At 41.7% G+C, this 16,347-nt stretch overlaps 1 protein-coding gene across 1 annotated transcript in view; it reads left to right on the top strand.

Annotated features, from left to right (window-relative positions):
• Window positions 1-16,347, top strand: part of LOC310800855 (WD repeat-containing protein 76-like) — a gene marked incomplete at both ends in the record, with an annotated part of 133,715 nt that overhangs the window by 9,184 nt on the left and 108,184 nt on the right. Inside the window, 5 exons of the mRNA XM_083664752.1 lie at window positions 5,896-6,049; window positions 6,302-6,463; window positions 9,631-9,746; window positions 9,980-10,087; window positions 10,252-10,404. Of these exons, the coding sequence (XP_083520878.1) occupies window positions 5,896-6,049; window positions 6,302-6,463; window positions 9,631-9,746; window positions 9,980-10,087; window positions 10,252-10,404 (693 nt within the window). The remainder of the gene's footprint in view (window positions 1-5,895; window positions 6,050-6,301; window positions 6,464-9,630; window positions 9,747-9,979; window positions 10,088-10,251; window positions 10,405-16,347) is intronic.

Here is a 16,347-nt window from a genome sequence, read left to right as displayed (position 1 = left end):
CTAGTCAACAGACTTAGTGTTAGTATGAACACATCACACACAGTCCAGCTATGTACTTTAAGTCAACAGACTTAGTGTTAGTATGAGCACATCACACACAGTCCAGCTATGTACTAGTCAACAGACTTAGTGTTAGTATGAACACATCACACAGTCCAGCTATGTACTTTAAGTCAACAGACTTAGTGTTAGTATGAACACATCACACAGTCCAGCTATGTACTAGTCAACAGACTTAGTGTTAGTATGAACACATCACACACAGTCCAGCTATGTACTTTAAGTCAACAGACTTAGTGTTAGTATGAACACATCACACACAGTCCAGCTATGTACTAGTCAACAGACTTAGTGTTAGTATGAACACATCACACACAGTCCAGCTATGTACTAGTCAACAGACTTAGTGTTAGTATGAACACATCACACACAGTCCAGCTATGTACTAGTCAACAGGCTTAGTGTTAGTATGAACACATCACACAGTCCAGCTATGTACTAGTCAACAGACTTAGTGTTAGTATGAACACATCACACACAGTCCAGCTATGTACTTTAAGTCAACAGACTTAGTGTTAGTATGAGCACATCACACACAGTCCAGCTATGTACTTTAAGTCAACATACTTAGTGTTAGTATGAACACATCACACAGTCCAGCTATGTACTAGTCAACAGACTTAGTGTTAGTATGAACACATCACACACAGTCCAGCTATGTACTAGTCAACAGACTTAGTGTTAGTATGAACACATCACACACAGTCCAGCTATGTACTTTAAGTCAACAGACTTAGTGTTAGTATGAACACATCACACACAGTCCAGCTATGTACTAGTCAACAGACTTAGTGTTAGTATGAACACATCACACACAGTCCAGCTATGTACTTTAAGTCAACAGACTTAGTGTTAGTATGAACACATCACACACAGTCCAGCTATGTACTTTAAGTCAACAGACTTAGTGTTAGTATGAACACATCACACACAGTCCAGCTATGTACTTTAAGTCAACAGACTTAGTGTTAGTAGTCAACAGACTTAGTGTTAGTATGAACACATCACACACAGTCCAGCTATGTACTAGTCAACAGACTTAGTGTTAGTATGAACACATCACACACAGTCCAGCTATGTACTAGTCAACAGACTTAGTGTTAGTATGAACACATCACACACAGTCCAGCTATGTACTAGTCAACAGACTTAGTGTTAGTATGAACACATCACACACAGTCCAGCTATGTACTAGTCAACAGGCTTAGTGTTAGTATGAACACATCACACAGTCCAGCTATGTACTAGTCAACAGACTTAGTGTTAGTATGAACACATCACACACAGTCCAGCTATGTACTTTAAGTCAACAGACTTAGTGTTAGTATGAGCACATCACACACAGTCCAGCTATGTACTTTAAGTCAACATACTTAGTGTTAGTATGAACACATCACACACAGTCCAGCTATATACTAGTCAACAGACTTAGTGTTAGTATGAACACATCACACACAGTCCAGCTATGTACTAGTCAACAGACTTAGTGTTAGTATGAACACATCACACACAGTCCAGCTATGTACTTTAAGTCAACAGACTTAGTGTTAGTATGAGCACATCACACACAGTCCAGCTATGTACTAGTCAACAGACTTAGTGTTAGTATGAACACATCACACAGTCCAGCTATGTACTTTAAGTCAACAGACTTAGTGTTAGTATGAACACATCACACAGTCCAGCTATGTACTAGTCAACAGACTTAGTGTTAGTATGAACACATCACACACAGTCCAGCTATGTACTAGTCAACAGACTTAGTGTTAGTATGAACACATCACACAGTCCAGCTATGTACTTTAAGTCAACAGACTTAGTGTTAGTATGAACACATCACACACAGTCCAGCTATGTACTAGTCAACAGACTTAGTGTTAGTATGAACACATCACACACAGTCCAGCTATGTACTTTAAGTCAACAGACTTAGTGTTAGTATGAACACATCACACAGTCCAGCTATGTACTAGTCAACAGACTTAGTGTTAGTATGAACACATCACACAGTCCAGCTATGTACTTTAAGTCAACAGACTTAGTGTTAGTATGAACACATCACACAGTCCAGCTATGTACTAGTCAACAGACTTAGTGTTAGTATGAACACATCACACACAGTCCAGCTATGTACTAGTCAACAGACTTAGTGTTAGTATGAACACATCACACAGTCCAGCTATGTACTTTAAGTCAACAGACTTAGTGTTAGTATGAACACATCACACACAGTCCAGCTATGTACTTTAAGTCAACAGACTTAGTGTTAGTATGAACACATCACACACAGTCCAGCTATGTACTTTAAGTCAACAGACTTAGTGTTAGTATGAACACATCACACACAGTCCAGCTATGTACTTTAAGTCAACAGACTTAGTGTTAGTATGAACACATCACACACAGTCCAGCTATGTACTAGTCAACAGACTTAGTGTTAGTATGAACACATCACACACAGTCCAGCTATGTACTAGTCAACAGACTTAGTGTTAGTATGAACACATCACACACAGTCCAGCTATGTACTTTAAGTCAACAGACTTAGTGTTAGTATGAACACATCACACACAGTCCAGCTATGTACTAGTCAACAGACTTAGTGTTATAATGAACACATCACACACAGTCCAGCTATGTACTAGTCAACAGACTTAGTGTTAGTATGAACACATCACACAGTCCAGCTATGTACTAGTCAACAGACTTAGTGTTAGTATGAACACATCACACACAGTCCAGCTATGTACTAGTCAACAGACTTAGTGTTAGTATGAACACATCACACACAGTCCAGCTATGTACTAGTCAACAGACTTAGTGTTAGTATGAACACATCACACACAGTCCAGCTATGTACTTTAAGTCAACAGACTTAGTGTTAGTATGAACACATCAGACACAGTCCAGCTATGTACTAGTCAGCAGACTTAGTGTTAGTATGAACACATCACACACAGTCCAGCTATGTACTAGTCAACAGACTTAGTGTTAGTATGAACACATCACACACAGTCCAGCTATGTACTAGTCAACAGACTTAGTGTTAGTATGAACACATCACACAGTCCAGCTATGTACTTTAAGTCAACAGACTTAGTGTTAGTATGAACGCATCACACAGTCCAGCTATGTACTAGTCAACAGACTTAGTGTTAGTATGAACACATCACACACAGTCCAGCTATGTACTTTAAGTCAACAGACTTAGTGTTAGTATGAACACATCACACAGTCCAGCTATGTACTAGTCAACAGACTTAGTGTTAGTATGAACACATCACACAGTCCAGCTATGTACTAGTCAACAGACTTAGTGTTAGTATGAACACATCACACACAGTCCAGCTATGTACTTTAAGTCAACAGACTTAGTGTTAGTATGAACACATCACACACAGTCCAGCTATGTACTTTAAGTCAACAGACTTAGTGTTAGTATGAACACATCACACACAGTCCAGCTATGTACTTTAAGTCAACAGACTTAGTGTTAGTATGAACACATCACACAGTCCAGCTATGTACTAGTCAACAGACTTAGTGTTAGTATGAACACATCACACACAGTCCAGCTATGTACTAGTCAACAGACTTAGTGTTAGTATGAACACATCACACACAGTCCAGCTATGTACTTTAAGTCAACAGACTTAGTGTTAGTATGAACACATCACACACAGTCCAGCTATGTACTAGTCAACAGACTTAGTGTTAGTATGAACACATCACACACAGTCCAGCTATGTACTAGTCAACAGACTTAGTGTTAGTATGAGCACATCACACACAGTCCAGCTATGTACTTTAAGTCAACAGACTTAGTGTTAGTATGAACACATCACACACAGTCCAGCTATGTACTAGTCAACAGACTTAGTGTTAGTATGAACACATCACACACAGTCCAGCTACACATCACACACAGTCCAGCTATGTACTAGTCAACAGACTTAGTGTTAGTATGAACACATCACACACAGTCCAGCTATGTACTAGTCAACAGACTTAGTGTTAGTATGAACACATCACACACAGTCCAGCTATGTACTTTAAGTCAACAGACTTAGTGTTAGTATGAGCACATCACACACAGTCCAGCTATGTACTACTCAACAGACTTAGTGTTAGTATGAACACATCACACAGTCCAGCTATGTACTTTAAGTCAACAGACTTAGTGTTAGTATGAACACATCACACAGTCCAGCTATGTACTAGTCAACAGACTTAGTGTTAGTATGAACACATCACACACAGTCCAGCTATGTACTAGTCAACAGACTTAGTGTTAGTATGAACACATCACACACAGTCCAGCTATGTACTAGTCAACAGACTTAGTGTTAGTATGAACACATCACACACAGTCCAGCTATGTACTAGTCAACAGACTTAGTGTTAGTATGAACACATCACACACAGTCCAGCTATGTACTAGTCAACAGACTTAGTGTTAGTATGAACACATCACACACAGTCCAGCTATGTACTAGTCAACAGACTTAGTGTTAGTATGAACACATCACACACAGTCCAGCTATGTACTAGTCAACAGGCTTAGTGTTAGTATGAACACATCACACACAGTCCAGCTATGTACTTTAAGTCAACAGACTTAGTGTTAGTATGAACACATCACACACAGTCCAGCTATGTACTTTAAGTCAACAGACTTAGTGTTAGTATGAGCACATCACACACAGTCCAGCTATGTACTTTAAGTCAACAGACTTAGTGTTAGTATGAACACATCACACACAGTCCAGCTATATACTAGTCAACAGACTTAGTGTTAGTATGAACACATCACACACAGTCCAGCTATGTACTAGTCAACAGACTTAGTGTTAGTATGAGCACATCACACACAGTCCAGCTATGTACTAGTCAACAGACTTAGTGTTAGTATGAACACATCACACAGTCCAGCTATGTACTTTAAGTCAACAGACTTAGTGTTAGTATGAACACATCACACAGTCCAGCTATGTACTAGTCAACAGACTTAGTGTTAGTATGAACACATCACACACAGTCCAGCTATGTACTAGTCAACAGACTTAGTGTTAGTATGAACACATCACACAGTCCAGCTATGTACTTTAAGTCAACAGACTTAGTGTTAGTATGAACACATCACACACAGTCCAGCTATGTACTAGTCAACAGACTTAGTGTTAGTATGAACACATCACACACAGTCCAGCTATGTACTAGTCAACAGACTTAGTGTTAGTATGAACACATCACACACAGTCCAGCTATGTACTTTAAGTCAACAGACTTAGTGTTAGTATGAACACATCACACACAGTCCAGCTATGTACTTTAAGTCAACAGACTTAGTGTTAGTATGAACACATCACACACAGTCCAGCTATGTACTTTAAGTCAACAGACTTAGTGTTAGTAGTCAACAGACTTAGTGTTAGTATGAACACATCACACACAGTCCAGCTATGTACTAGTCAACAGACTTAGTGTTAGTATGAACACATCACACAGTCCAGCTATGTACTAGTCAACAGACTTAGTGTTAGTATGAACACATCACACACAGTCCAGCTATGTACTAGTCAACAGACTTAGTGTTAGTATGAACACATCACACACAGTCCAGCTATGTACTAGTCAACAGACTTAGTGTTAGTATGAACACATCACACACAGTCCAGCTATGTACTTTAAGTCAACAGACTTAGTGTTAGTATGAACACATCACACACAGTCCAGCTATGTACTTTAAGTCAACAGACTTAGTGTTAGTATGAACACATCACACACAGGTTTTGACCTAGTCTTGTTAAAATATGGGCTGTTGTCTTGATGCAGGTATCGCTCTTCCCTTAAGACCATGAGGATAACTGAAGATCAAGTGGCCAAAGTGGTTCAACAACGCATATACTCTGCTGCCTTCCACCCCTGCACTAGCAGTCTGCTCATGGCTGCAGGAGATAAATGGGGGCATGTAGGACTCTGGAACTTGGTGAGTTTCTTTGCTTTGATCATAACCATTTGCTAACACCATCTTTTTAGAATTTGGGAGTTTGGATGTTCTGAATCGTATTCCAGTGACACAAAAAATACATAAATTTGGTTCCTACTTTTGCCAGCCTGTGGATGTCCGCTAAAATGACAAGGAAATGAGTTCCTGAAGTAAAACATCAATGACTGGACACTTAGGGGAAAAGTACAGTGTTACAGTACAACTTGATTTATTTATTATTTACTCTTTAAGGGTGGTGATTACGGTGATGATGGCGTGCTGCTTTTTGAGCCCCACTCTCAGCGTCCAGTGAGCTGCATGATGTTCTCCAGGACTCATCCTAGCCACCTGCTGACCCTCAGCTACGATGGATCTCTACGCTGCATGGATGTAGAGAAGGCCCTCTTTGAAGATGTAAATTTTGTTCCATAAAATGTCGTTTTATTGATCACCCCCCCTTCCCCAGTGGCATCTATCTAGGAATTTACTATATATATATATATATATATATATATATATATATATATATATATATATATATATATATATATATATTGTGACAGATCTGGCTCTCAAAATAGGATCAAGCTCGTGTCTAGTCAGTCCACACCTGCCACAACAACACAGAACGTCTTTGCACAGAAATATCAAACAAGAAGTCACAAAGTGAATGGGAGCAGCTCACCTGCTATCAGCATGGGGCGATGACACCTAGACAGCCCGGCTTGTGTGGACAGCTCAGTCGGTAGTGTGGAGCGGGCCATCAGCAGCTCCCGTTCAGTAGATTGGGGACGCTAATTCAAAATAATATCTCACACACACAGTCACACCCATACACGTGGAAACGGAGGGATCAATAGAGCACTGGGGAACAGGAGCGAAATGTACCTCGACCGCAACGGTGGGGCCCCTCGCTGGTGACGCTAAACTTTTAGCTAACCTGTTCGCATCTATGTTCGCAATGGCATCCCAAGTATCATCATACTATTATGGGATGCGATGCGAACATTTGTATTATGGGATGAGCGTTTCGCAGTACTGTATTTAAATGCTGCTACATGTAATGAAAACTAAGCTTAAGCTTAAGTAGGGACACTCTGGAGTTAACGTGACGCCACTTACTGTACTTACTGACTGCTGTAGGCTACAGTAAGTACAGTGGCGTCATGTTATGGGGCTAGAGTTAACGTTACTCCTGCTGTTTTACTGGGGGTCGGAGCTCGCTCTCTTAACGCCAAACTCAATGCCAAAACCTGTCCGTTTACTGTTGTCTTGCTTGTCACTAAGACAAGTGCTATACGAGGGATCAGCCGAGCAGTATTTTGGTAAACAAACCGCGTCACTGGGTGGCAACGGCAATGGAACCTAGTTCCATTAGCGCCAAGTGGCGCGAGGCGTGAGTGTCTGACTCTAGCCCTGGTGTGACAGCCTAAGTTTATTTATTTGTTGGACAGGCACAGTGGAGATTAAAAGATGGTAAAAAAGCAAAGAAGGGTAGTTTTCATCCGCCGGAGACTTCAGTGTTTCATTGTGGAGTTGTTGAATATGCGGACAGAAGTGCACAACAGCTGCTGCAGGAAGTAAACAACAATCACACGCACAGTAAACAACAATCACACGCACGCATATTGTATGGAGACAGGATAGTGGAGCGACCAGTTAGGCTGTCACACCGGCTAACTTTGTTTACTAGTAGGGAAATATGCATATTTGTAAATTGAAACAGAATCTGATAGATTCCTTTGCTATCGATTTAGCAGTTACTCTCCCTTCAGGTCTCATCCTGTATTATCCACAGATTTTTCACCTGCCTGTTGATCTTTTGTCGTTTATCATCCTCATTTCTATAATTGATCATTTGGTCGAAATCTGTGATGTCTGTGGTAGTCTGCGTCATGTCCGTTGTTGTAGAACTCATTAGCAAAACAACTGTACATCAACTTGTGAATTTCTTCCTATTGAAATGTTGCAATTGCAAGTGTGAGACACTGTGTGTGTGTGTGTGTGTGTGTGTGTGTCTGGGGGGGGGTTACACATTTTGTCGACATTTGTCGACTACAATACTTGGTGACAGATGTGCCAGGGACCTACGGTTTTAAGATATCAGTATGTTTTAATGAGAAAATTCATACGTACTCATCTCTCCTTATCCAGATTCATCTGCAGCCTGCCAGCTCGTCTGACAGCGAGGGCAGTAACGCTGGCGGAGGCAGCGAGGAGGAGGAGGAGCAAGAAGCTGTGGTGCCTCAGAAAGCTGACTCGGCGGAGCAGTGAAGCGGAAGCTGCCCCCTGCTAAGGTAACTGTAGTCTTTTAATTTCAGACAGTGTTTAACAGCCATCCACTGACAAGGATATCTCTTAACTCATTGAGTGCCAAGGACGAGTATGTTCGTCAATTCAAATACTAACGTAGAGTGCCAAGGACGAGTATGTTCGTCAATTGCGTTTTTTGACGGTGGGACGTGGATCAAAGCCTCTTACATCTCCTATAAAAATATGGGAGCTATTGAATGTGTATAACCTATTTTATAGAGCACTGGGGAACAGGAGCGATACATGGCTTCCTGATCAGACTAGCAGACCAACATGGCAGAGAGGGGGGGGGGGGGGCCTGCGCACCTGAAATGCCACGGATATAATCTCTAAGCCACTCCCACTTCCTGTTTGATCCTCTGATGCAAAGACGTAAATTGACATATTATAATTAAACAAGGGGGTCCCTGACAATCACATGTCAATCACATATCACTCTGTAACAATATATATATACTGTATATATAATGATAATAATAATCATAATTTCAGCCAGTAAGTACAGTTTGAACCAATACCTTTTAACTTGAAGAGCGCGGTGTTATTATTATTTTATTTTTGGGGGGGGGGGCGGGGGTAATGAATTTACATTTTGGGCTCATGATCATTATGAACCCCCCCCCCCTATATATATTATAATAAGATACAGGCCCCCAGGGCAGAAATACAGTATGGAGAAAAGGGTAGGATTCTAAATGGGTGTTAAACACCTGTGACATCACTTGTTGCTGGACATTCTGCTGGGGCTGACATCACAGGTGTACAGGTTCCATTTCAGGAACAGTTTTTACACAAACAAGTCTTGATGCAGCTATGTGTAATTAAAGGAAGGCTTTGCCGATTTTCAACCCACTTTGCATCAGTTTACAATCTCCGTAATATAAGCAGATGGACAGTGTTTACCTTCTCTATATATTCTCTATATATTTTCTGCATTGAGAAATCCTCCCCCGCCTGCTGGCATGGGTCATTAACGCTTGTTAAGGTTTTCAATTCGATTCTCCCTGGATGTGTGCATATAGAAAAAATAAACAATCTGTAGTTGGAACAGCCGCCCTCAAGCACAACATCTGTTAATTTTGCTGAAATATTCTGGACTTACTCATTACTGCTTTGCAACAAACTTATAAATCAGTGGAGATGTTTAAAAAAACATTCCATGTCCTCATTAAGTTGATGTAAAATCGTGCATGAATTGTAAACCCACTCCAGTTTTAAGATATTCCTACTTCACCAGCTGATCTGAATCATTTTCTACTTCCTACCAGGTGTATTCTATTGAAGATGGCCTGAAAACCTTTGACTTCCTGTCACATGACTGTATGACACTAGTTGTCGGGCAATTTGGTGGAGATGTTGCCATTGTGGATAGGCGCACCCCAGGGTAACATACTGCCATCTTCTTCAACTGTTGTATTAATGATTTAAAAAATGCAGCACTTCTCTATTCTTTACCATCTCTCTTCATCATGTTGAATGTCAGTAAGCATGAAGAGTGCTAACCGCCTGCTCTCTTTTTTTATTAATCATAAACAACATTGTCAGAAACATGCATAATGTTTTCCAGACTGGTACAAAGCTGCTTCTAATCTCTTAATGTTTTTAATTTCTCTGCAGCAACTCCCATGAGTCCCTCCACACCCTCTACACCCTCAACCCCAAGAGCCTTCACTGTGTTAGCGTCCATCCACTAAACAAGCAGTACTTTGCAGTGGCCGAGAGCAGGTATGACTCATATCTTTGATTAATTTATATTTTCTCCAGAGCAGTAATCACTTTGATCATTTGTTTTCTAAAGTTGTTAAATTGGATTGCCTGCTTGTAGTCAGTTCAGCTGTAGTCTGTCCAGTCTATAAATAGTCCAAACTAATTTTCCTTCTTCTCTGCAGGCTTGTGAGTATTTACGATAGCCGCTGTCTGAAGAAGACCGAGAGCCAGGCGGTCTGCCAGCTGCACGGCCACTCTTTAAGCATAACCAGTGCTTATTTCTCCCCTAGTACAGGGAACAGAGTGCTCAGCTCCTGTATGGACAACACGATTAGGTGGGGCTGACACAGCTTAAAGCACTTGCACTGCACTACTTGTTTTGGAATTACATCTCTAAATTGAATGTGCATTTTCTTTTCTTTTTCCATAGGATATATGACACCTCAGCAATGACCACCACAGCTCCTTTGCTGACTTCCATCGGGTACATCCACTCACTTGAACATAGCCTCTCAGTGTGGGAAAGTCATTATGTGACAGATGTCCCGGCACACACGGTTTAAGAAAAAATATCTTATTATACAAGCAAGGTGATGAACGTTTCGCCTAGAAGGCTTCTAGGCGAAACGTTCATCACCTTGCTTGCCCACAATAAATAAGATATTTTTTCTTAAACCGCGTGTGCCGGGACATCTGTCACCTACTAGTATCCTCCGACCCAGGCACCCGTATACTTTTTATATATCTTTATGGGAGTCGTGCTTGCTAACTGTTTTTCCAAAGTCATTATGTTACCTGATCAGGGGAGGGGAAATCAGGAAAGCTGTCTCAATCTATAGCCCCTTTAACACAGACTGTGAAAGCCGCGTTCGTTGCAGCGTTATGTCTCGCCTCCTGCAGTGTTTCCCCTAGAAAGATTTTCAGGCCTGGAGGGATTTCGAAATGTACCTCGACCGCAACGGTGGGGCCCCTCGCTGGTGACGCTAAACTTTTAGCTAACCTGTTCGCATCTATGTTCGCAATGGCATCCCAAGTATCATCATACTATTATGGGATGCGATGCGAACATTTGTATTATGGGATGAGCGTTTCGCAGTACTGTATTTAAATGCTGCTACATGTAATGAAAACTAAGCTTAAGCTTAAGTAGGGACACTCTGGAGTTAACGTGACGCCACTTACTGTACTTACTGACTGCTGTAGGCTACAGTAAGTACAGTGGCGTCATGTTATGGGGCTAGAGTTAACGTTACTCCTGCTGTTTTACTGGGGGTCGGAGCTCGCTCTCTTAACGCCAAACTCAATGCCAAAACCTGTCCGTTTACTGTTGTCTTGCTTGTCACTAAGACAAGTGCTATACGAGGGATCAGCCGAGCAGTATTTTGGTAAACAAACCGCGTCACTGGGTGGCAACGGCAATGGAACCTAGTTCCATTAGCGCCAAGTGGCGCGAGGCGTGAGTGTCTGACTCTAGCCCTGGTGTGACAGCCTAAGTTTATTTATTTGTTGGACAGGCACAGTGGAGATTAAAAGATGGTAAAAAAGCAAAGAAGGGTAGTTTTCATCCGCCGGAGACTTCAGTGTTTCATTGTGGAGTTGTTGAATATGCGGACAGAAGTGCACAACAGCTGCTGCAGGAAGTAAACAACAATCACACGCACAGTAAACAACAATCACACGCACGCATATTGTATGGAGACAGGATAGTGGAGCGACCAGTTAGGCTGTCACACCGGCTAACTTTGTTTACTAGTAGGGAAATATGCATATTTGTAAATTGAAACAGAATCTGATAGATTCCTTTGCTATCGATTTAGCAGTTACTCTCCCTTCAGGTCTCATCCTGTATTATCCACAGATTTTTCACCTGCCTGTTGATCTTTTGTCGTTTATCATCCTCATTTCTATAATTGATCATTTGGTCGAAATCTGTGATGTCTGTGGTAGTCTGCGTCATGTCCGTTGTTGTAGAACTCATTAGCAAAACAACTGTACATCAACTTGTGAATTTCTTCCTATTGAAATGTTGCAATTGCAAGTGTGAGACACTGTGTGTGTGTGTGTGTGTGTGTGTGTGTGTCTGGGGGGGGGTTACACATTTTGTCGACATTTGTCGACTACAATACTTGGTGACAGATGTGCCAGGGACCTACGGTTTTAAGATATCAGTATGTTTTAATGAGAAAATTCATACGTACTCATCTCTCCTTATCCAGATTCATCTGCAGCCTGCCAGCTCGTCTGACAGCGAGGGCAGTAACGCTGGCGGAGGCAGCGAGGAGGAGGAGGAGCAAGAAGCTGTGGTGCCTCAGAAAGCTGACTCGGCGGAGCAGTGAAGCGGAAGCTGCCCCCTGCTAAGGTAACTGTAGTCTTTTAATTTCAGACAGTGTTTAACAGCCATCCACTGACAAGGATATCTCTTAACTCATTGAGTGCCAAGGACGAGTATGTTCGTCAATTCAAATACTAACGTAGAGTGCCAAGGACGAGTATGTTCGTCAATTGCGTTTTTTGACGGTGGGACGTGGATCAAAGCCTCTTACATCTCCTATAAAAATATGGGAGCTATTGAATGTGTATAACCTATTTTATAGAGCACTGGGGAACAGGAGCGATACATGGCTTCCTGATCAGACTAGCAGACCAACATGGCAGAGAGGGGGGGGGGGGGGCCTGCGCACCTGAAATGCCACGGATATAATCTCTAAGCCACTCCCACTTCCTGTTTGATCCTCTGATGCAAAGACGTAAATTGACATATTATAATTAAACAAGGGGGTCCCTGACAATCACATGTCAATCACATATCACTCTGTAACAATATATATATACTGTATATATAATGATAATAATAATCATAATTTCAGCCAGTAAGTACAGTTTGAACCAATACCTTTTAACTTGAAGAGCGCGGTGTTATTATTATTTTATTTTTGGGGGGGGGGGCGGGGGTAATGAATTTACATTTTGGGCTCATGATCATTATGAACCCCCCCCCCCTATATATATTATAATAAGATACAGGCCCCCAGGGCAGAAATACAGTATGGAGAAAAGGGTAGGATTCTAAATGGGTGTTAAACACCTGTGACATCACTTGTTGCTGGACATTCTGCTGGGGCTGACATCACAGGTGTACAGGTTCCATTTCAGGAACAGTTTTTACACAAACAAGTCTTGATGCAGCTATGTGTAATTAAAGGAAGGCTTTGCCGATTTTCAACCCACTTTGCATCAGTTTACAATCTCCGTAATATAAGCAGATGGACAGTGTTTACCTTCTCTATATATTCTCTATATATTTTCTGCATTGAGAAATCCTCCCCCGCCTGCTGGCATGGGTCATTAACGCTTGTTAAGGTTTTCAATTCGATTCTCCCTGGATGTGTGCATATAGAAAAAATAAACAATCTGTAGTTGGAACAGCCGCCCTCAAGCACAACATCTGTTAATTTTGCTGAAATATTCTGGACTTACTCATTACTGCTTTGCAACAAACTTATAAATCAGTGGAGATGTTTAAAAAAACATTCCATGTCCTCATTAAGTTGATGTAAAATCGTGCATGAATTGTAAACCCACTCCAGTTTTAAGATATTCCTACTTCACCAGCTGATCTGAATCATTTTCTACTTCCTACCAGGTGTATTCTATTGAAGATGGCCTGAAAACCTTTGACTTCCTGTCACATGACTGTATGACACTAGTTGTCGGGCAATTTGGTGGAGATGTTGCCATTGTGGATAGGCGCACCCCAGGGTAACATACTGCCATCTTCTTCAACTGTTGTATTAATGATTTAAAAAATGCAGCACTTCTCTATTCTTTACCATCTCTCTTCATCATGTTGAATGTCAGTAAGCATGAAGAGTGCTAACCGCCTGCTCTCTTTTTTTATTAATCATAAACAACATTGTCAGAAACATGCATAATGTTTTCCAGACTGGTACAAAGCTGCTTCTAATCTCTTAATGTTTTTAATTTCTCTGCAGCAACTCCCATGAGTCCCTCCACACCCTCTACACCCTCAACCCCAAGAGCCTTCACTGTGTTAGCGTCCATCCACTAAACAAGCAGTACTTTGCAGTGGCCGAGAGCAGGTATGACTCATATCTTTGATTAATTTATATTTTCTCCAGAGCAGTAATCACTTTGATCATTTGTTTTCTAAAGTTGTTAAATTGGATTGCCTGCTTGTAGTCAGTTCAGCTGTAGTCTGTCCAGTCTATAAATAGTCCAAACTAATTTTCCTTCTTCTCTGCAGGCTTGTGAGTATTTACGATAGCCGCTGTCTGAAGAAGACCGAGAGCCAGGCGGTCTGCCAGCTGCACGGCCACTCTTTAAGCATAACCAGTGCTTATTTCTCCCCTAGTACAGGGAACAGAGTGCTCAGCTCCTGTATGGACAACACGATTAGGTGGGGCTGACACAGCTTAAAGCACTTGCACTGCACTACTTGTTTTGGAATTACATCTCTAAATTGAATGTGCATTTTCTTTTCTTTTTCCATAGGATATATGACACCTCAGCAATGACCACCACAGCTCCTTTGCTGACTTCCATCGGGTACATCCACTCACTTGAACATAGCCTCTCAGTGTGGGAAAGTCATTATGTGACAGATGTCCCGGCACACACGGTTTAAGAAAAAATATCTTATTATACAAGCAAGGTGATGAACGTTTCGCCTAGAAGGCTTCTAGGCGAAACGTTCATCACCTTGCTTGCCCACAATAAATAAGATATTTTTTCTTAAACCGCGTGTGCCGGGACATCTGTCACCTACTAGTATCCTCCGACCCAGGCACCCGTATACTTTTTATATATCTTTATGGGAGTCGTGCTTGCTAACTGTTTTTCCAAAGTCATTATGTTACCTGATCAGGGGAGGGGAAATCAGGAAAGCTGTCTCAATCTATAGCCCCTTTAACACAGACTGTGAAAGCCGCGTTCGTTGCAGCGTTATGTCTCGCCTCCTGCAGTGTTTCCCCTAGAAAGATTTTCAGGCCTGGAGGGATTTCGAAATGTACCTCGACCGCAACGGTGGGGCCCCTCGCTGGTGACGCTAAACTTTTAGCTAACCTGTTCGCATCTATGTTCGCAATGGCATCCCAAGTATCATCATACTATTATGGGATGCGATGCGAACATTTGTATTATGGGATGAGCGTTTCGCAGTACTGTATTTAAATGCTGCTACATGTAATGAAAACTAAGCTTAAGCTTAAGTAGGGACACTCTGGAGTTAACGTGACGCCACTTACTGTACTTACTGACTGCTGTAGGCTACAGTAAGTACAGTGGCGTCATGTTATGGGGCTAGAGTTAACGTTACTCCTGCTGTTTTACTGGGGGTCGGAGCTCGCTCTCTTAACGCCAAACTCAATGCCAAAACCTGTCCGTTTACTGTTGTCTTGCTTGTCACTAAGACAAGTGCTATACGAGGGATCAGCCGAGCAGTATTTTGGTAAACAAACCGCGTCACTGGGTGGCAACGGCAATGGAACCTAGTTCCATTAGCGCCAAGTGGCGCGAGGCGTGAGTGTCTGACTCTAGCCCTGGTGTGACAGCCTAAGTTTATTTATTTGTTGGACAGGCACAGTGGAGATTAAAAGATGGTAAAAAAGCAAAGAAGGGTAGTTTTCATCCGCCGGAGACTTCAGTGTTTCATTGTGGAGTTGTTGAATATGCGGACAGAAGTGCACAACAGCTGCTGCAGGAAGTAAACAACAATCACACGCACAGTAAACAACAATCACACGCACGCATATTGTATGGAGACAGGATAGTGGAGCGACCAGTTAGGCTGTCACACCGGCTAACTTTGTTTACTAGTAGGGAAATATGCATATTTGTAAATTGAAACAGAATCTGATAGATTCCTTTGCTATCGATTTAGCAGTTACTCTCCCTTCAGGTCTCATCCTGTATTATCCACAGATTTTTCACCTGCCTGTTGATCTTTTGTCGTTTATCATCCTCATTTCTATAATTGATCATTTGGTCGAAATCTGTGATGTCTGTGGTAGTCTGCGTCATGTCCGTTGTTGTAGAACTCATTAGCAAAACAACTGTACATCAACTTGTGAATTTCTTCCTATTGAAATGTTGCAATTGCAAGTGTGAGACACTGTGTGTGTGTGTGTGTGTGTGTGTGTGTGTCTGGGGGGGGGTTACACATTTTGTCGACATTTGTCGACTACAATACTTGGTGACAGATGTGCCAGGGACCTACGGTTTTAAGATATCAGTATGTTTTAATGAGAAAATTCATACGT

The sequence above is a fragment of the Poromitra crassiceps genome (genome assembly GCF_964638095.1).
Source record: "Poromitra crassiceps genome assembly, contig: HAP1_SCAFFOLD_226, whole genome shotgun sequence".
NCBI lineage: Eukaryota > Metazoa > Chordata > Actinopteri > Beryciformes > Melamphaidae > Poromitra > Poromitra crassiceps.
The sequence above is the reverse complement of the archived record's forward strand: the minus strand, read 5'-3'. Positions and strand labels throughout refer to the sequence as shown.